This window comes from Toxotes jaculatrix, chromosome 7 (genome assembly GCF_017976425.1).
Source record: "Toxotes jaculatrix isolate fToxJac2 chromosome 7, fToxJac2.pri, whole genome shotgun sequence".
Taxonomy (NCBI): domain Eukaryota; kingdom Metazoa; phylum Chordata; class Actinopteri; family Toxotidae; genus Toxotes; species Toxotes jaculatrix.
The window spans coordinates 12,051,258-12,072,886 of record NC_054400.1 but is presented as its reverse complement, the minus strand read 5'-3'; the positions used below and the strand labels follow the sequence as shown (position 1 = coordinate 12,072,886).

Below are 21,629 nucleotides of genomic sequence, written 5' to 3'. Positions count from 1 at the left end.
ACCGAGTCACTTATTTAGTTTGTAAATCAGTATCCATTTTAAATATGTTCTTGAGGGATAATTAGATCACCGCTAAGAACACATATATAACAAGTTGATTAAAACACCATGCAAATGTAGTTGCCATTGGCTGGAAACAGAATGTTTACTGGCAGAGAGGAGCAACCTGGTGGTATCACACAGTCCCCCTGCCTCTGTACTGCCCCAGGACATCCTGACTGTGCTTCAGGTCCACAGCTACTTGTGGTTCAGAACATGAAGACTCACCTGTCGCACCTGGCCAGAGAGGATGAGCACAAGTTGCATTATTTGCATGCTCAGTTCTGCTTCATGGCAGCTGTGTCCTGTTAAATTAATTAAATTATGATAAATCATTCAAATGTATTGAACTGATGGCAAGATGGCAATGCTTGTCATTAGAACGAAGTCTAGACCAACTGCTAACATAGACAAAACATAAGACAACACATGGAAGGCTCAAATTAGTGTTACAGTCATATTATTCGTGCGCTAATTAAGTTATATGTAAGTATCTAAAATCATGAACACTTTACAACCCCTTACATGTTACGCATGCGCAAAGCGCCATCGACGGGAACGGTGTGAAGTGAGTGAAGTGGGTCGAGACTTGACACGAAATCTGAGATTTGACTCTGGCTTCATCTGCGCTTTAGTTCTGGGGATGTAAGGCAACAGCTTGCGGACCAGGACGTTTTTACACCACGGTTATGTAAACACTTGGTGACATTTCTGAGGATAATCCAGGAGGTACACAGGATCTGCACAGCTCCACCGCTGGCACGGGAACTTGGGACAGAGGCAGGGTTCTCTCGCTAGCTGCCACACCAGCTAACTCCAGGTAGCGTAAAGTGCTAGCTGTTTACATTGCTTTAATTAGTCTGCAATTTGAAACTACACAGCAACCACTTACCAACTAGTATTTTTCAAGGTTGTACAAAATTATCTGCTGCTTGCTATTAAAGAAAATGGTTAACACGTTTTTGTGCAGTGGAACTGGCTATGATAAACACCCAGCTAACCTAATAGTAGCATGCTATGTTAGCAAATTTGCTATCAACAGTCATCGGTGCTAGCTGATGTTTTTGGTAGCAGGTAGCTAACCAGTCCGGCGTCAAGTTATTCCAATAACATATTAAATTTCCGCTTACGGTCTTCAAAATAAAATCGTACTTGTGTGGCAATGCACGTTGTTGGACCTCAGAACACCTGAAAGAGCAGCTAAAGGTATATGCTTCAAAATAGTTCAGGCAGCCCAAAAGATAATGACTTTCATATCATATATGTCAGAGTAAGTGATCAAATGCTCTCATTTGAAAAGGTGGAACCATGAAATGTTTGGCACTTCTCCTTAAAAGTGGCACTGACTTTCATAATGTCTTAAAAAAAATGAAAAAATGTGAAATTTACATAATTGCTATTTCATATTTTCCTCAAATATTAAGGGACAAAACAAATGATCTGATGCTGATGTGTTTGTCTCTTTGAGAGCTCTGAGAGGTTTTAAAATACAGTGTGCAGCTTGTATGACTCAAGAAGAGGAAGAGTGGACTGGAAGTTTGCAACACTGGTGATGCTGGAGGATGAGTAGAGTCCCTATTATACTCTCAGCTGTCCTTCCGCTCTGTTGTAGGTTTGCAACTTTCCTATTGATACCACAGAGTCGGAATTGCCCTTTCTCTGCCTTACACGTGGCATTAGGTGTCATATATATATATCAGCGTGTCTACAATGAAGTACACTTTGTAAGGGTGTTTGCCTTCTTGCCATTAACACATTTCGCTTTTATTTTGAAGGCAATAAGCGCTTACTTACGGTTAGTTTTGTACGTTTGCAGTAACTTCATGCAATTTCCTGAACTAACGGCAGCCAGAGTGGCGCCGCTAGCTAGCGAGGGAGAGACGAGAACTTGGACTGTATATTTATTCTAGAATATAGTATTGCGTGTTTTTCTAAACTCGCCTGCAAATGTAAAAAATGCTGCTCCTTCATGCCATTAAGTCACAGGTAGGCTGCCGTTATTATTTCACAACTAATAACTTCGTTAAAACGTTAGTTTGTGGTTCATGCCTCCTGCCAGCCAGACTCAAAACAGTTGTGGAAGAAGTATCCAGATCCCTTACTAAAAAAGTGCTCATGTCACACTGTAAATATACTCCATCACAAGTCAGGGTCTGCCATTTAAAATCCTCCTCATGTAATAGTATGCAGGAAAATTTATTTAAAGTATCGAAAGTAAAAATACCTAGATTGTTTTGCCTAAATCAGTAGTCCCAGAAAAGCAGCAAAAACTTGGAAAACTGAAACCTTAACAGACTTGGCATTATTGCTTGAAAAATAACTTGATGATTATCAGAGTAGTTGCAAAGTTTTTCTAATCGATTGCTCATTTCAGCTGTTCTTGTATATAGAATAGATGTACTTTTTGCAAAACATTAGCTTCTATAAGCTCTTTTTAATATTTTGCTAAAATCTTAATTTGTAAAATAGCAAGGAACTAAAACTGTCAAATAAATGTAGGAGCAGTTCCCTTTTGAATGCCTCTACTCAAAAAAAAGTGTAGAGGTTTCCTGCCAGTTTTTGGATGAACTAGCTCAGTCAACTCTGCTCGCTTTTGTCAGCTTATTAGATTCACCTATCTCTAGCCTACATTATCTTATACAAGAGTCCTACAATAAATACCTAAATCCTTGCAATCTTTCATGTAGGCTGTAATATTCAATTAATAAATGTTTTAAAATGGTGTTGATTCACCTTTGTGGTCATTAGTTTGTGGAGGTTAACAGAACATTAGAAAGACTTCTAAGTTTAACATTATACAACATTTCTTTGAACAGTTTCATCAGAAGCTTGCCTGTTTTCTTCTCTTTTCAGATCTTATCTCCTTCTGATTCTGAGAGGTTTGTCATCTGCCTGTAGTGCAGCTCAATTGCTTTTTCTTGACCCCGTTGAAGATCATCTCTGCTTCAGCTTCCTGATGATGTGAAACTGTTGACAACACACATATTCTCAGAAATTGCAATCAGAGATTAAAAAAAAAAAAAAGCATCAAGATGTCTATCACCAACACACCCACCAGCAACGATGCTTGCCTGAGCATTGTGCACAGCCTGATGTGTCATAGACAGGGTGGTGAGAGCGAGACGTTTGCCAAGCGGGCCATCGAGAGCCTGGTTAAAAAGCTGAAGGAGAAAAAAGACGAGCTTGACTCCCTCATCACAGCTATCACCACCAACGGAGCCCATCCCAGCAAGTGTGTGACCATTCAGAGGACACTTGATGGACGGCTGCAGGTAGGACAATACAACCGCATGGATTATTCATTTAACACATGCAGATACATTAGTGCTATTTGGTTTTTACAAACTCAGGTAAATAATACATTTGTTAATGCTTGGAGATCATTTTCTAGTCCTTTACACCTACAGTAACCTGTCCATCAAATTCAAAGTCAGTTCCTTCCAGTAATTGACTTTACACTATGTTTGACCTCAGCTGTACGGACAGAGAGTTTACAGATGAATTAACTGTGTTTCCCTGTGTGTGTCTCTCTGTGTTGTTGTTCCCAGGTGGCAGGACGTAAAGGGTTCCCTCATGTAATCTATGCCCGGCTGTGGCGGTGGCCTGACCTGCATAAGAATGAACTGAAGCACGTCAAATACTGCCAGTTTGCCTTTGACCTCAAGTGTGACAGTGTGTGTGTCAACCCCTATCACTATGAGAGGGTGGTGTCTCCTAGCATTGGTGAGTAACAGGAAGAGGATTTCAGTTAGGAATTAAAAAAAATATATTAAAAAGCCTGGGGGCGGGGGGGGTCAATAGAAGCCTCTGAAAATAAACAGAGCTGTAAGAAACTCTAAAATTTGTGCCTCAAAGTTTCAGTTCTCTGTTTGTCATAGTGTGCTGAAGTGAACTAAGACCAAAAACTGCTTTGAAAGGAAGAAACTGATGTAAACACTTGTGTTTTCTTGCACCAGTTTCCTCCTCCTTGTAGTTTAAGTGCTAAAACATGTAGAGTTAGATGTAGTTCTTGTCCAGCCCACCTGGGATATGCATTAGCAATGCGGATTAAAAGTTTCTACTTTCAGTAACCTCTTTCCACGTCTTTATTTCCTTGGCCCACAGACTTATCAGGACTGACCCTGACCAACTCTGGAACCAGCTCAGGGCTGATCGTTAAGGATGAGTATGATTTTGATGGACAGCAGAGTCTGCCCTCCATCGAGGGAGGGCACTCCATCCAGACTATCCAGCACCCCCCATCTAGCAGCCGCCCGGCCCCCTCTGAACCATTTGCAACCCCAAACCTGCTCCCACCCGCTGAGGCCTCCACCTCTGCCTCAGCGTCATCCTTCCCTGCCATTGCTGCTGGATCAGGCAGTAAGATACAGTTGTAATTAATTTGTGTGTCCATGTTTGTTCTGAGGTCTTCGTATGTTTCTGCATGCGATAAGTGTCTGTAATTGACAGCTAAAGACTTTATTGTGTCATTTTAAACAGTTCATAAAGAGTTCATAAAGAGAATAGCTTTAGACACATTTACTTGAAATCACTTTTCTGCTTCTGTTTTGTGAATTGTTGCTGTGTGTGTTTGTGAAGGCAACCGCGACAGCGCACTTGTGAGTTTGTATGCTTTAATCATCCATCTGTCGATCTCTGACTTCTGATCAACTTTTCTCCTCAGGTGCCAGCTCCACCTGGTCCAGGAACAGCAGTTTCACCCCAAACATACCCCACCACACCAATGGTCATCTACAGCACCACCCTCCTATGCCACATCCGACACATTACTGTAAGTACACTCTGTTACTGTAGCTGAAAGTTAGTCCATGTAAAAAAAAAAAAAATCACAAATGTATTTCTTTAAAAGTAGGTGCTCACCACCACCACTGCTCTTTGTTCCTTTCAGGGCCAGTGCATAATGAGCTCGCCTTTCAGCCTCCTATATCCAATCATCCAGGTGAGAACACACAACCCTCAGGTGCATAAACCCTGGACCAAACTTTCAGACCCGCTGTATTACAAAACTTGTGAATAGATTTGACAAACAATGCATCCTTCCTTTCCCATTTTTATCCACTGTAAGATTAATCACAAAGTCCTGCTGTTGTTGGCTATCATTCATCTTTGCTAAACACAGCGTTGCCCCTTTCAGCTGCCGCTAAAGATGTGAAACAGATATAATCGGCATTAAATGCTCAGTTAGACTGCTTCTTATTTAACTTTTTGGCAAATGTACAAACACCTTTAGTGTTGAAACAGCTTCTCAGTTCATCAAAAACACTGTCGCTTTTAGTACTTCAGCTTTCATAATGAAACAAATTGATTGATTGAAGTATTGTTGATTAGTCATCACACTTTCATAAATGTGAAATGTTGCTCATGTTTCTTTTGTTTCTTATATATAACATCAGGTTCTTGCCTTTGTTTCAGCTCCTGATTACTGGTGCTCCATTGCCTATTTTGAGATGGACGTTCAAGTCGGGGAGACCTTTAAAGTGCCCTCTTCTTGCCCCATCGTGACAGTGGACGGCTACGTCGACCCTTCGGGAGGAGACAGGTTCTGTCTGGGCCAGCTCAGTAATGTACACCGCACCGAGGCTATCGAGAGAGCAAGGTAGGTGACGCGAGTAACAACTCAAAGAATGAACTGAAATAAGCCTGCTAGCATACTTTGTGTATTAACACTTGATATTTTTAGGTGTTGCTCGTTGTCAAATAATATCTGCCAGTTCATCACCTTCACCATCACCTGGAAAACATTTTGGGCAACTGTTCTCATTTACATTTGTTTCCTGTTTGCTTTTTTTCTTACTTTACTCCTTCCTCTCTCGCAGGCTTCACATTGGTAAAGGTGTCCAGCTGGAGTGTAAAGGTGAGGGAGATGTGTGGGTGCGATGCCTCAGTGACCACGCAGTCTTTGTCCAGAGCTACTACCTGGACAGAGAGGCAGGCCGAGCCCCTGGAGACGCCGTTCACAAAATCTACCCCAGTGCTTACATCAAGGCAAGGATGAGGGTTTCACTCCGCACATAATTCTGTAATGAACTTGCTGGACTGTAATAAGAGGATACTGCTCAAGGCTGACATTTCATAAAATGTTTGTTTGTGTCTTGGGAAACTGCAGAGCCCAAACTGCAGACATCCCTTTCCATCCCATCATTCTGCACCTTCTTCACATTGAACTTTTACTGTGTGTTCCACATAAAAAATGTTTCCCATCCGTCTTTACCCTCTTTTCCACTCGTGTTTCTCATTTGAACTAATCATGTTCGTACATCCTCACACAGCCCTGCTCTAGCTGGGCTCCTCCCTGACTGGCAACCTGAGTTGGTATTTACATTTCTCTCGTGCAGGGGGCTAATTGCTGCTGAATGTACAGTATTTAAAGTCTCATCTCTCCTGCCAGGTGTTTGACCTTCGGCAGTGCCACAGACAGATGCAACAGCAAGCTGCTACAGCTCAAGCAGCAGCAGCAGCCCAAGCAGCAGCTGTGGCTGGAAATATTCCTGGACCTGGATCAGTAGGAGGGATCGCTCCAGCTATTAGTAAGATACAGCAACTGAAAATACAGATGCGCATAGAGACAGTGGGAGGTAGAGGCAGCGTGGCAGTGATTCCAGCTGTCAGTAAGGCTTATGACGATAAGTTAGATGGTAGATTTTACTGCCAGTGAGTGGTGAGTGTGAGCTGTGTACTTACAGATGAATTAAACAAAGAACTGCTCAAGTTGTTCTCAAGTTGTTACTTTCACACACTGTGTTTTTACTTGGGAACATATGGTTCAGAGTAGAGCTGCACCTATTTTCATTATCAGTTAATCTCCCTTGATTATTCATTTGGTCTATATTCAGTTTAGTCTCATCAAAGTCCAGGAAAACCAGCAAATATGAACATTTGAGAAGCTGGAACCAGTGAAACTACTAATAAATTACTATGATTGTTACAAATTAACTGACGAATCAAATAATCTACTAATCGTTTCAATTGTAGTTAATAGGAATCACATGAATTCACAATTTGTTTCTTATGCATTGTATTCATGTAATTGAATAATATTCAAATTTGAATGAATAGCACATCTGGTGTTGAGTTTGTCACGCACATGCAGCACCACACTGACCTGACTGTCACTCCTTGTCCTCCCGTCCTCTCAGGTCTGTCAGCAGCAGCCGGTATCGGGGTGGACGACCTCCGAAGGCTGTGTATCCTCAGGATGAGTTTCGTTAAGGGATGGGGACCCGACTACCCCCGCCAGAGCATCAAGGAGACCCCATGCTGGATCGAGATCCACCTGCACAGAGCTCTGCAGTTACTGGATGAGGTTCTGCACACTATGCCTATAGCAGACCCACAACCCCTGGACTGAGGTCTTAATAACCGCAGCATCACACTGCAACATACAGTGGCGATGGATAGTCTTCCTCAGTGAACTGTTTTGGGTGGAGAAGCCAGTGAAAGAGCTGTAAAGCAGTGACACTGGTGCTGTCCCATGTGAAAAAATACTTAGTCAGGTGTGTTTAAGGCACCTTTGTGCACTGTGGCCCCTACTTTTGCTTTTCGAGCAAGAGTAACACAAAATCCAGTAACACCAAAGCCGTATATTAAACATATGTTTATCTATATTTTTGATAGATGGCTTTGGTTTGTGATGACTGGAATGGTGAACTGTAGGACTAGAAAAAACATGTCACAAGTAACTACAATTATAAAGCATTACAACATGCACATAGATGACCTGCAGATCCCATTAAACTGGAATGTACTCAAATACTCAGCGTCCCAGGAATCCACAACCACCAACTACTGACAGGCATTAGATTCACTGAACAATACAAGAATATGTGAGAGCTGTGCAGCTGTGGGATGAGATGCCATGCGCAGAGGTTCTCATACCCAGTGTCTGGACACCAGAGTACTGCTGGTTTTCTGTTGTCGGTTTTCTTTGAAGCTGTTACAGACTGTTTTACACCAGGGATTACAGGCAAGTTGAGTCGACCGTCAGGCTGAATAGAAAAGCAGCAGCACTCTGAACTGGAAGGACAACTGCTCGGCATCATGCTGATCGCTGCCTTTCAGCCGCTGGACAGCATTGGGGACCACCCAGCTGGATCAGGTCATGCCAGACACTCACCACCATCCAGGAATGTCACAGAGAATGAAAGGACATGCACCATGCCTAAAGCAGACTCTCAAGCCTCTGAACTGAAACAGGTCAAGTGTAGGGACTTTTCTAGATCAGGTATTGCCAAACTACGGGTTTGGCCTTTAAAAGATAGTTGCAGGGGTGTGTCTGGTGGGTGTCCAGTGACAAATCCCCCCCACATTACACAGAATGTGGAGCAAAACACTCGGTTGAGAATATCCTTCTTTACCCATCATAGCTACACTAATGCAGGTTGTTTTTTGGGTGTCACAGCATCACGACATACAAAGTTAAATTACCCATTGGTGGTATATCTGTCTTTACTGACTTACTGTGATTTTATAATTTCCCAGTCAATTAAACAACAACAATAAAACAATGATGGCAAGATGCTCATACAGGCGATCACTCATCACTGGGCACTGTCCACTATCTGTTTCAGGTATGGTTACTGTTTTGGAAAATGCCCTCTTTTATGCTGCCACAAAGGATGAATCTCATACACTTTCCGTGAATTCCCCTCTTGCCTTTTCTCACTGTCCCGCTGAGAGCAGAAAAGAAAACAGTTGGGATGCTTCTGGTTCAATAAGATTGAAGTAAGAGGCAGACAGCTGATGTTCGATGTGTGAGATTTAATCTCAGCACGATGAGCAGGGTTGATCCATGTCACGGCAAACCAAATACATAGTTTAAGTCTAGTATGATCATGGGAGCCACAAGTCCAGACTGCTGCTGGACTTTGCTCCAGTTACTTTAATATGGAGGCTTCTTTAATTAATTTAAATGGTAATTACTTTCATTTGTATTCATTTCAGTTTTATTGAGCACACCCAACAGTCTCTACACACTAGATGAGAATGGTTATACTTAAATATCCTATGACTTGCAGCCCACTCATATACTACTTGATCCAGGTCTCTTGTGTATAGTTTACTGACTAAGATGAGAGAGTATAAAACAGTTTCCCAGCAATATTGATATATTTTCTTGGTTTTTATTTTTGTTACTTTTATTAATTGCATTATATATTTTTAGCACTTTACTTTTTTTCCTTGATTTTAATTAAATAACTCTTATTTTGAGGTGGTTGTCCTGCGATATAATAATAAGGGAGTGAATAGGTTGGTGTATATTTTGTGTAGGATTGTGAGCAGAGGCAACATTGTGATGCATTTGTTTTGAAAACGTCTGTAACACTAAGACACCTTTGTTTTTTGACCTTTCACTCTATAGACATTTACACACATCTGTAGGGATTTATTTGGCTTCTGAGTTGTCTTTTTCTTTTTGATTTGCATTTTTTTCTTTTTAATCCATGTAAATAACTTTGTTTTTGAAATGCATGTCAATGTTTGCATGAATTCTAAGGGCAAATAGACCCCTTTATCTCTACCCCCTATTTGAAATATAGTACTTCACTTTCCCTGCATTACAGGGGGAAACTGGACTACGAGGAGAAAAAAAACCAGCACCTGCTGTACACGGGTGTGTTGTGTGTTGCTGCTTTCTGAGAACAGCAGAGAGGGAAGCGACATAGTCGCAATTATATAAATTCAACTTTTTAGAGCAAAGCTCCTAAAAAAGACAATTTGTCACCCAAGACTTAATTTTGAATAAGCACAGCAACTCCTTGAGTTATTATCAGCCTCTCTTTGAAAGTAAATATTTTCCCTCTCTGCAGTGTTCAAACAGGTGGAGGTTTGACACACAGAAATAATTGGATTTCAGCATGAGTGCTCTCCTCAGCCCCGCACTGCATGTGATCCTCTCTGTTACACTGTTTTTAAAGGCTTTTCTTGTAGATTACACACATTGATTTGGGAATATAAATTTCATTATTCTCCTCATTTTGAGACTCACAGACGTGTTCATGCTCAATATTTTTCACGCCAAACTGCCATACATTATGTTCTTTCTGATAATCTGGTAACACAGCTACATTACTTTTTAAAAAAAATCAATTTGTACTTTGTCCCTACACAGGTATGTTTTGTTTCTTTTTTTAAACAATGCTATTTTGGCAGGTTGCTGCTGAAATGCATAAATACTAATTGGATTTGTTCAAGGTTAAGTTGAATTTTGGGGTCTTTTTTTTTTTTTCACAGGATATTATCAACACCGGTATCCAGTTGATTTAGCAAAGCTTGGCAGAGGGTTGCTTTGTCCCCTCTCTGTCACATTTTTGATTGTTTCACTATAATTTGAAGAGGATTGTTAAAAAAAAAAAGTTTATCCCATATCAGGGATTAAAAAAGTAAAACTTTGGGATTTATTCACATAATTACGCACCTGATTGATGGAATGGCAAGAGACAGGATATTTTCTGATATGTTACTGATGCTTACTTCTGTCTGGAGAAATAATGTGTTATACTCTGTTGTGCTTTAAAGTGGACAGATGTTTTTATATTATTTGCAGTTATTATAGGAGCCTAAAGACACAGCTCAAACGAGTTGATGTTGACTACTATGACAGATTGCAGATATAAATTTTACTTGTATTTCTTATGTGAGAGTCTATAATTAAACATGGCCTGATATTCTCTAAGTGGTGTTCATTTTCTCAACAAGGTAACGTGTTTACAGGGATGAAATTAGTAGAACTTAGCTAGAACTATTAGCTAGAACACTTGTATTTAAAAGGAGGATGTTAAACTGCACAAACCTGTTTTCAATTATTCTGATAACACCTCTGCTCAGGTTCAAGTTGGGAATTACATGAAGTTACTAAACTCAACTGACATGTTGATGCCACAGACATCAGACCTGCGGCAAACATTGACACTACTGAGCTGACTAATAAGCTCATTCAATCATAAACAGCAAGTCCAGAATTTATCAAGAACTTAAATTAACCTGTGTTTATTATTAAAATTTATTTGGTTAATCCATCCATCAGTTTTCTGCCGCTTGTCTGGTTCACGGTCACGGTAATTGATTAATTGCAATCCATACAGCTTGGGAGCACTAACGGAAATGTGATATGAATGTCAGTGAATCCATGTACTTAAATAATTCCATCATTAATGTTATTAAATACATCTGTGCTTTTTCCTGCTATGACCTGTTAGAATGTGTAAAGGTGTCACCTTAACACAGAGGTGTCGAAACTGTTCCACAAAGGGCCGTGTGGCTGCAGGTCTTTGTTCCAACCAATCAACTGTCTGAAGACTGAGATCAGTTGATTAAATGAGTCAAGTCTGGTGTGCTGCTGCTTGGTTGGAACAAAAACCTGCAGCCACATGGCCCTTTGTGGAACAGTTTGGACACCTCTGCTTTAACAGGTACAGGAGGAGAGTGATGAACACAGTGTGTGTGTGTTTGTGTGTGTACACCCTCAAGCTGAGGCCTGACATGAGGTCTAATCAGGCACCAAATAGAAAGCACCTGTGTGTGTGGATAAACAGTTCAAGAGAGCAGCCCGACCAGGTGCTTTTCACCGTTTAGTGAAGTCCAAACATCTGTTTTAATAATATCACATTGGATTAAAAACCAGTAAAGACCGGTGTTGGAAGAAGTGCTCATAATACTTTAATACAAGTAAAAGTCCTGCATTCAAAATCTGACTCAAGAAAAAGTAAGTAAAAATTTAAATTTAAAGCGGCCCCAGGTAAAAACTGTTAGAACCCAGCACCATTCTTAGGCCATGTGTGTGAAGTTCAGAGAGTTTACTCAACTTTAAACCACAAACACAAGGGGAACACCGTACTCTCTCCACACACTCATGGTAAACCCACACGTTGATGGCTGAATTCCATTTAGCTGCCTCAGTTTAGTTCAGTGCAGTCAGGTGGTAAAATAATTTCAATTCTAACCACACAGCGTGGTGGGTGCCACACCTTGTATTGTTGTTCAACAAATAATTCGGCAGCAGTTAAAAAGGTACTTTTTGCCCACAGGGACTTTCTTGTGGTAGGAACTGTGTCCAAAAGAACCACAATCAGAACCGGGGGCCTGTTTCACAAGCACACTTTACAAGCAGATCGAAATGATGCCAGCATCACACGCGATTGTGGTTTGCAAATTGAAGATAAATGTGCAAGTCCTTCAGGGCTCTCACATGCTCAGGCATGGGTCATAAGTATGGAGTTGATTTTTATTAGTTAAACATGTCGGAACAAGGAAGCGGAAATTCTGATATTGCAAATCACAACATGAGGAACCTGCAGAATATGAACGTACAGACATTAAAACACTTTACATAAAGAATCACAGTAGTCCGACATGGCTTTAAATGAAACAGTCTTTATTAAGTAACTTTAATATCAGAAAAATAAAACTCTTAAATTCTCTTTACAGCAAATATATAATATCAGTGCTTTGGCCGCAATAACTTAAAAGGCCGTTATAAAATATAGTCTGCTTTTAAACTCCTGACTCAATTTGAAGAATTTATATGCCATAAGACTCCCCCCACATATACATAACAAAAGTGTAGTAAAATTAGCAAATACTTTGAACTGTTGGTACAGCTTAACAACATATGTATTTATATATAGATAATCTAAGATACGTTTTACAGTATACCGTTCTTAATTTGGTGGCGTACAGACATGACAGGCAGCTTGAATCCTTGGCCTTTTTACAGTTGCAGTGTGATGTTTTACATTGGCGGTACATTATGAAGACATGCTCGTGATGCACATTCCATTTTCCACTAGGTTAAACGGCAGCTATCAATACTATTATCATCAATACTGTAAACTAATAACTAGACTACAAGCAGATAGCATTGACACTCTTCTGCAACATTTCTCAGTTTCCAACTCTTCATTCACTTTATCACTCAGAGAAAAGTAAAAAAAAAAAAAAAAAAAAGAATTAAAAAATCTTATTGTAAACATTTTAATATAGATATATTTATGTATATATATGAAATGTAACAAAATAAAAATAAGTTCTGTATATTTATCAGTCATTAACAGTAATATTATATAATACATACACACAAAAATGTCAATAGATTCATGTCAAACTGAGGGCTGACAGTGTATTGCATTCCCTCAGAGAGAGAAAGAGAGCAAAGAGAGATCGACCCTTTGTAGAGCTGCGAGAAGTAAAATAAAAGGACGGATAGAAGACCCGAGGGAGCAGAAGCAGATGGGTTTTTTGCACTTTTGGGACACATTTGGTTCCATTTCCCCAAGAAAGCTCAAAGATCCATGTAAGAGAAGATATTTAAGAAACAGGGCTAAGCGATGAAATAACTCCCAAATACTGTTCACAGCTGGAATGCAAGGGGGACTGAGGTCCAGAGTCCACGCAGTAAAGCAACAGTATTGACCTTATGTAGTGTCGGCACACTCCAAGATGAAATCATTCCAGCTGGTTCACCTTTGAAAAGTCCATCAACTCATTCAATCCTGTAAAACAAAGTCTGAAGAAACACTGGTGTTTAAAGCTAAGATTTGAGATGATTTCCACCAATTTGTACCTTTTCTTCACTTTCCAGGAAGAAGAGTGGACAGATGCACAAGCAAACAAACGAAAAATCTGAATGTGTCTGGAGTCCCAACCAGTCAATAGTGTGATAAGGTATGGGGAAGGCTGTGCTTAGCTGGGCACAGGACAATAGCAGAAGGAGCCGATGAAACATAAGAAGCAAAGTGTGTACCATTGAAACATCTCTTCAGTGCATTAAAGCAGGTAATGAAGGTTAACCCCGACTGAAATGTAGTAGGAAAAAAACACATAAGGGATATGTCTGTCCAGGAGTTTAAGTCCAAAAATTGTTTGAGATCTGTAAATAAAACCCAGGGAGTTTAATTTATCTAGTGCTTCCTCCAGTAGCTACTGGAGGATACTGAGACGATTTTTGCATAGGCCTGGTAGATGAAACATGGGATTAAATAAAAACAGTAAAGTGATTTGGGGGGGAGGGGGTGCGCCATCTCAAATTTTGCATCCCAATGGAATTATTTTGCGGACTGCTTACCAACAAGGACACAAAATGGCTGTGACGAGATGGCCACAGGGTGGAGCAATCCAAGGGAAAGAACATTCAAGTGAAAGAAAAGGACACGACTGAGATGGCTGAAAAGTCAGCAGCCTGTCTGTACAGTACGGGGATTTGTTCCAGATTACATCTGTCTTCACAGTATAGTTTGACAGAATCTCATCTTTTTTGGCTCCCAGGTGAGGATCAAGTATTAATTGGCCAAACTTATACCATTTACAAAAGTAACTGCAATACAGGGGAGGAGGAATGTTACCAAAGGTACAAGCTGTGCATTTCTTCCTGGCTGAAAACCAGCACATGGTTTCCCAAACCAGGATGTAATCGAGATATAAAAGAATAAAAAAAATAAAATAAAGCGAGAGGAAAAAATATGAAAATGGGAGTGTTCTGCATTAAAAAGATAAAACAGTAGGTGGTAAATACTTGTGAAAGGCTCAACAAAATAAGCAAAAGAGAACATCCCTGTGATATAATCTTTGTTCCACCGAGATGCGTTTAAGAGATTGAACTTAGACAAATACATTAAGACTTCAGTCTGTCAGCTTGTGTTCTTTCAAGCCAAGATCTGGATTTGTTGATAGTGTTGTCAGTTAATTACAGGCTTTCCAAAAAGGCCACAAGTTTGTTTTAAGACAGAGCAACACGGTGTGTCTGCTGAACCAGTTGTTTGTTTTTGTTTACTCAGAACAGAATTAGGCACAAGTTTACCGTAAACAGTTTTTTTTCTCTTTTAAGTAGAAATGGAAAGCAACGTGGCGATACTGAAGTAGCGCAACATCCTGGTACTCTACAAAAAGGAGTTACCCACTTGTTGGTTCCAGTCTGGTAAAGAAAGAAACCTGTGGCAACAAGAGGGTGCCACTGGGGAGTGACCACTTGGTTTAAAAACACTCTGTGGGTGTGTTTACATGTGTATCAATATGCTGGTAATATCAGCAATTATCAAAAATTCTGATTTATAATTTTGAGCATGTAAACATCATATCCTTTTTAAAGTAGCATAGATACACTTTTATAGCCTGATTATAACAATGCAAATTATCTTGGATAGAGTGGCATTTGCCAGGATAATGCAGTGTGTCCATATCCAGTTTACTGTGGTAGGCATTCGAATGCTGTGGTAACAAGGGGAATACTATTAATTTATGCATATTCATACGTGGGACTCACTATATGTAAACATGCTCACCTCTTTTTTTTTTTCCTCAGTTTCCTGCCATGAGCACAATAATTGAGAGGCAAAGGAGTTGGGCCACATTTCAGCACATAAAAACAACTGTAGCAGCAAAAGTTTTTAAAAAACTTTTGAGATGTAGACAAAAAAAAACATTGTGTATCTAATGGAGTTCAATATAGATTTCTAAGAGTTCAAAGGACTTTTAAAAAAAAATCAGTAAAATATAGGTAGGCAAAAACTGATAACTAGATGTTTCAGGGAGAAGAAAATGCAAAACGAAAATTATGATGAGAAAAAAATATATAGATATATCCCTTCCCACCCCACCCGATGCTACATAGAGGGCTTCCAACCCTCCCATTGATCACTCAATCAATCAAGGAAGAAGACTTCACAATAGCAGGCACATGAATGGGCTGAAGACTCAAACCCATGCCCTAAATACAGATCATTCCTTATTCACCTATTCTTCCTCACCTTTGTCAACACCAGCTTGGACAAAACTGGGGTGAGGACACACCTTAGACACTGATTTGGGGTCAGTTTTGTAATTTCCCCCACACACACATTATGAATTGGTAGTGTTGGGGAGGCCGATCCCTCATCAGCCATCAAGGTAAATGGATTAAAAAAAAAATCACATGTTGCGGAGCTGAATGGCCTGTGTGACCGGGGACGTGCACACAGGGCACACAGCTTCTGGACCCTGGCATATCTGGGTGGCACAATCTAGACAGAAGAGGTTATGGCCGCAGGGAACCAAGGCAGCGATCACCTGGTTATCCATACAGTGCATACATATCTCCTGTCCTCTCCCTGCCGCTGACCCGAGCCCCGGTCGAAAGGAGAGGGAGGATTCAGGAGGGGAGGAAGAGGAGGCGGTGCTTTCACTGGAAGAGGAGAAGGCCGAGCTGTAAGAGGGGAACCTGTGGGCATCAAGGGTCCCAGCTGAGCCAAAGGGGCCTCGGTGAACACGCTGGGCATGAGGGTGCTCCAAGGCTTCCGTCCCAGAGAAGGTTGGAGAGAGCCGGGGCGTCCCAGGTTGACTGGTCTGGAAACAATGATGACAACAGTCATTAGATGACTATGATCATAAGAAATATAGCATCTTAAAATATTATGTTTAAGACTCAAATCACATGCCTCTTGTCAACATGAATATTAAAAAAAAAAGGACCTTAGTGTTTTCTTTGCATCTGTAATCACAGTAGTAACTGTGATAAAGAGCCACATGCTAATCAGGTAGACTTCTTGTGTTTTGCTGATTCTCAGATTGAACATACAATTAGTAAAACAAATAACAGATTGCTTTCTAAGAGAAACAACCATTTTGGTGGATTCAGAATTGTAAGAACAATACTTCAAATTTCATACCAAAACACCCAACGCAGAATTTCTACAATCAAAGACAAAAGCTCACACCTAAATTGCTCTTAACTATGGTATGATTCCTTAATGTCTGTTGAATTTCACCTACCTGAGACTGAAGAACATCAAAGGCCTGGAGGGGCTGGTGGTCCACAAACGGGCTCCAGATGTGTGGCTGTGCGGCAGGGAGCGAGGCTTGGGCAGTGGAGATGGTTAATGGGTCAAACCCTGAGGAGGAGCCTCCACCTCCCAGGCTGACCAGCTCCTCAGACCCCACAGGAAGAAGGTTCTCGCCAAACCATAAAGTTGTACTGCCAGCATTAATGTTGTTGTTGTTGTTAGCATTGGCATTAAACGGAGAGGTCGGGTTGAAATCTGCCAAGCGATTACCATTCCCGCTGCCATAGAAAGAATCAGCTGAACTGGAGCCGCTGCCCAGGGAACTGGAGCTGTCATTGCGGTAGGTGGAAGACATCCTGACACCACTGTTTATATTGCTATTGATTCGCTGAGTACCGTTGATGCTCACTGGCAGCAAGCCACCACCACCACCACCACCACCCGGTGACGATGCACCTGTATGAAGCCACCCAGCCTCCCCCAACCCGACTGGTGCTGCAGAACTCTCGAAGCTCACGTCTGTCCCGTTGAACTGAAAGTCATTGTTGTCTACACCTGGAGTCTCAATACCCCCACAGGTTCCAGTGCGGAGGGCGATGTGCGCCTCTATCTCCTCCCTCGCCCGGTCCACGTTCTCCGGCATCCCGGTGACCTCAAACACAGGCTCTTTGTCTCGACTCGGAGTCACGATGTAGGTGTGTGTCTGTTGCTGAATGCGTTTGATGGTTGCCCCTGAAAGATATAACCAGACCAAAAAAATTGTCAGTTGAACACAATTTTTAAATAACTGCTCTGGTCCCACATCAGTGTCAATTTGTATTGTATAGATTGACTGTCTGTGTGCAGACTGCTGTGTGACTCAACTGGCTAAAGCACATGCCACCTAACCACAACACTGTGAGTTTCAGTCTACAGTACTAATCTTTTCAAAAGTTAACACAATATATATTAAAAGAACAGATGTGTCACATTTTCTTTTAATACATGGCTCAGTGGTAACCATTAACAAAAAGAAGAACAGAAACAAATTCTGGACTCCACTCACAAAAAGAATGCTCCACAATTAATGGTCAAGTATCAAGACCCCTTTTACTTCATTTCTTGTGCCTGAATATTGAACACTGAATACTGATAACTAAAACACCATGCCGCCTCTTACTTCTGTGTGTGGCACGGTGTTTCCTAACTCTTTTCAAATTTGTTGTCATTTTGACTTGTTACCCCCTCCAGCCTAATGGCACATGGTTGAGAACTTCTGCGGTGCAATTTACAAATCAACCCCAGGGCTTCCTGACACTGAGGTGGTAATGTCAACAGGGCAATGGGTTAAAGACCTTCTGGGGCAGAGCTGAGGATATAAAAACTCTTTGAGAACCCCTTTTTTGGAGTTGAGGTTTCCCACCCCCCACACACCTTTCATTTAAACACATTTAAATATATTGCTATACTGTAAATACTCATATTGTTCTTCCATCATGTAAAACAAATCATTTGTCTTAAATTACAATTTGGCTTTGTTGGTGTATGTTGGAGCACACCATATTCGTGTTTGCCAGTATCGCTCAATATTGTTGTTTTCCCATTTGTGCTAAAAATCACTATTGAAACAAATACAAAGCATAAATCCTATGATCGCTCTTTACAACAAGTCCAGCTACTGGAGCAAACAACATTTATCTGAATAACTTAAAGACCCACCTTTGGGACCCACAACCAGCCCAACAACACGATAGGGTACCCGCACCTGTAGGGTTGAAAGGACACACGGTAAAAATACACACTTTGAATGCTACACACAAACAATAACATAAAACAAATGTACTTAGATGGTAACATACACAACACTTAATGTGGTTCACTTCACAAGAATGTCTGTGCCATGTCTTTAACACGGAACACCACTGTGGCTCATAATCACGCGCTTACTGACCTGAATGGTCGTCTGTCCAGGTAGAGTGGGAGTCCCTGGACCAGTCACAGCAGACAGCGGTCCTGTCTTGTTTCGAGAGGCTCTGATAAGGGAGAAGTGCTCGGCTGCAGACAGGATCTCCCTCTTAGCCATGGCCACATCTTCTTTGCGCCCTGTCACGACAAAGACCGGCTGCTCGCCCCTCACTGGTGTCTTAATGTAAGTGTTGGTTTTGGCTCGAAGTGCCTTAATCTTACAGCCTGTTGGAGGCAAATTAAAGGGATACAAGGAAAGATGGGGAAGTTGGATTATTTCCAATTAAATATGTACTACATTACATTACATACAACTATTACTAAACTTTGATACTCACTATCTCCTAATTGAACTAATAAAAGATCATTGCACATGCAATTTAAGTTTCCAGTCACTAATGCCATTTAAGAGTTGGATAGCTTATAAATTAAATATTCCTTTCAGCTGTGGTTGAGAGTCCAACATCATTACCAGAGCCATTTCCTGTTGTTGTCAACACTGCAGTGTGTGCACCCTCCCCCAACTGGTCTGAAACGCGACAATATCACTCTCCCAATCCTACACCATTGAGTTATGTAAAGTCAATGTATAAAACCAGTTAAAAGCGTTATATCTAAGAGAAGACAGTCGTGTTTAGTTTATCTCGGACGCCTTGGGAATGTCACGAAGCTAACTATAACCTACAGCTGATGTGGCAAAGCAATGGTGACCACCACACTGCTCTTCATGTTCTCCTCCGAGACAAAGCCAAGCTTGGTTTTAGCACGACACGGCACGGCTGGGGACAGGCTCACTGTCAGCGAAGCACAGTCAAAACACTCATAGTACAGACGAGCTGTCAAAGCGAGAGGACATGGTGGGGTCTGCTGGTTGATGTAAAACTTGTGATGTAAACTTTTGTTGAGGGTATTGGGCGAGGGTGATGTTGACCCAGTTATGAGGGGTGCTAAGCTAGCTGGTTTGAAGCTAACGTTAACTGTTGTAGGTGAACACGCTAAATGATAGTTTGAGTTAATTACAGATCATTTTAATGCTTACTCTAGACACAACCAAGCGGCGTCCTATATCAAAAGATTGTAACTTTTTATAACGATTATGTAAAATAGCGGGCATTTATGCGGCCATCAATGCTACTGCGGTTGACAACAATAAGTTACCATTTGGCTTACGTTACCGCTCACAGTAAGTAAGCTACAACTTAGCAACACGTTTTATTGTAAATTTTCGTTTGACTGGTATTCTAACGTGTGTGTCCATACCTATTTCTTTAATTTATATATATGCGGTTCCATTTTTACTATCGTTTATATCTTATTTTGCGTACTTTACAGCTGCCCGAGCTATCTTTCCACCAAGTTTCATCCCAACTCCCCTTAGCAACTTTAGCTCGTGAATCCAACTAAAACCATCCGACAAACAACGGCGACTCACCCTGCCTGCCCACAATTTCCGCGACGTGCTCGGAGCTCGGCACAGCCACGCACTCGGTCGTGTTGACGCTCTTTCGCCGACTCAACAGCGAGGGTTCGGCCTCGTAGCCCGACTCCCCGTACACACCGGACGGCAGCATCGCCATGCTGCTAGCTGGTGGTAGGGCGCTGCCGCCGACCCCGGTATCATCCTGCTCGTCTCCGTTGTACAACAAGACCGTCTCGACGTGCGACGGCTCCATCCTGGACGGCACCACGGAGCCACCCGGCCCCGAAGGGAGGTGATGGTGGCGCTGGGCCTGCGCTAGCAACCCGGTGCAACCCGAGGAGTCGACGGCGGCTATAACCTCCGGCTCTTCGTCCTCGGGCGCTGGCGTTGTGTTCACTTCATCTCCCGAGGGCGGCCGATGCATAGGCAGGGGCTTCAAGTCTAGCACCGTACCGATGAGGTTTAAATGAGAAACCGGGGGGAGCTGGTGGAGGTGGTGAAAGGAGAGGTTTTCATCGCCTTGCTCGAGAGTCTGGCTCTGGGTGCCGTGGTGCTCATCAAGGCCCATACCGGCGAAAGCGTGCACTAGCAGCGGTGGGACCTCGGACTCTCCCTCGTCGGCCTCCAGCAAAGACGTGCTACTGGGCATGATGCAATGTTTTTTTTTTTTTTTTAATATTGCCGTTAAACAGAAATCGATATGAATACTGAATCAAATTTGTTTTGGTTTACAAAAAATAAAAAGCGACCAGCGCCTGTTGGTTGAAATGTGGCTTTTGTTTTGTCTTTTCAGCTCCCCATGCAGCCCTCCCTACACTGTGATCTCACATTTCTTTTTCACGCGAGACTTTGTTTTTGGGGTCAGCCGCAACTGTAAAGAAGACACACCCAGCACGCACCATGCAGGGATGGAGAGCCATGATCATATAATTATTTATTATGATATACATCTACAGGTGCCCTGCTGCCATGGGTTACACACGAACTGCGGGAGTAAATTCATTGAGGCCAAAACACAGACATGCACCAGGAGATATCAAAAGATAACAAGCAGATAAGTAAGCTTAGATTGAAGGCTTATGTTAGTTTATCAACTACCGTGGCTGCATGGTCTCTATTTGCAGCAAAATACTAGTTTGAAAACAACTGGGTAGGACCACAACTTGACCACAACTCCTAGGAAGGAGCAGTCAAAAGATCAAGCTTTCAGGGAGTTGATACAGATGTTATCCATTCTTACAAACAACTCAAATAACATGCTGGAGAACTCTGACAATGCAGATTTTCAATGACTTTGTGGTGGCAACAACCATCTTCTATGCAGTCTGCTAGACCAGTGGCATCTCAGGCTCAAACAGAGGTGGGAGTACACCAGGACAGCCAGGTCTATCCTCGGGTGTTTGATAGACTACATGGAAGAGAAGAGAGAGAAAATCACAGTTGACCACTGCTTTAGGACTTGTATTGCTGCTTTTGGT

At 41.7% G+C, this 21,629-nt stretch overlaps 2 protein-coding genes across 2 annotated transcripts; one reads left to right on the top strand and one right to left on the bottom strand.

Moving 5' to 3' along the window:
* Positions 1–600: 600 nt before the first annotated feature.
* On the top strand, positions 601–10,779 carry LOC121184484 (mothers against decapentaplegic homolog 4). Its single transcript, XM_041042165.1, has 10 exons — positions 601–859; positions 2,893–3,311; positions 3,588–3,762; positions 4,144–4,398; positions 4,703–4,810; positions 4,928–4,978; positions 5,452–5,635; positions 5,856–6,024; positions 6,428–6,566; positions 7,176–10,779. The coding sequence occupies exons 2-10, from the start codon at positions 3,072–3,074 to the stop codon at positions 7,385–7,387; spliced, it is 1,533 nt and encodes a 510-aa protein (XP_040898099.1). The 5' UTR covers positions 601–859; positions 2,893–3,071; the 3' UTR covers positions 7,388–10,779.
* Positions 10,780–12,394: 1,615 nt separating this feature from the next.
* On the bottom strand, positions 12,395–20,967 carry LOC121184720 (RNA-binding protein MEX3B-like). The gene is made up of 5 exons (XM_041042550.1): positions 20,164–20,967; positions 18,718–18,956; positions 18,486–18,531; positions 16,777–17,519; positions 12,395–16,350 (listed from the first exon to the last, which is right to left on the bottom strand). The coding sequence occupies exons 1-5, from the start codon at positions 20,798–20,800 to the stop codon at positions 15,937–15,939; spliced, it is 2,079 nt and encodes a 692-aa protein (XP_040898484.1). The 5' UTR covers positions 20,801–20,967; the 3' UTR covers positions 12,395–15,936.
* Positions 20,968–21,629: the final 662 nt, after the last annotated feature.

What these genes read in the sequence shown, in the direction of transcription:
- LOC121184484 (XM_041042165.1), top strand. Translation starts at nt 3,072, where the DNA reads ATGTCTATCACCAACACACCCACCAGCAACGATGCTTGCCTGAGCATT. An exon ending in GGTGGTGTCTCCTAGCATTG is followed by an intron (nt 3,763 to 4,143) that starts GTGAGTAACAGG and finishes CTTGGCCCACAG; the next exon opens with ACTTATCAGGACTGACCCTG. An exon ending in CATTGCTGCTGGATCAGGCA is followed by an intron (nt 4,399 to 4,702) that starts GTAAGATACAGT and finishes TTTTCTCCTCAG; the next exon opens with GTGCCAGCTCCACCTGGTCC.
- LOC121184720 (XM_041042550.1), bottom strand. Translation starts at nt 20,800, where the DNA reads ATGCCCAGTAGCACGTCTTTGCTGGAGGCCGACGAGGGAGAGTCCGAG. An exon ending in GGAAATTGTGGGCAGGCAGG is followed by an intron (nt 18,957 to 20,163) that starts GTGAGTCGCCGT and finishes TGCCTCCAACAG; the next exon opens with GCTGTAAGATTAAGGCACTT. An exon ending in CTGGACAGACGACCATTCAG is followed by an intron (nt 18,532 to 18,717) that starts GTCAGTAAGCGC and finishes TCAACCCTACAG; the next exon opens with GTGCGGGTACCCTATCGTGT.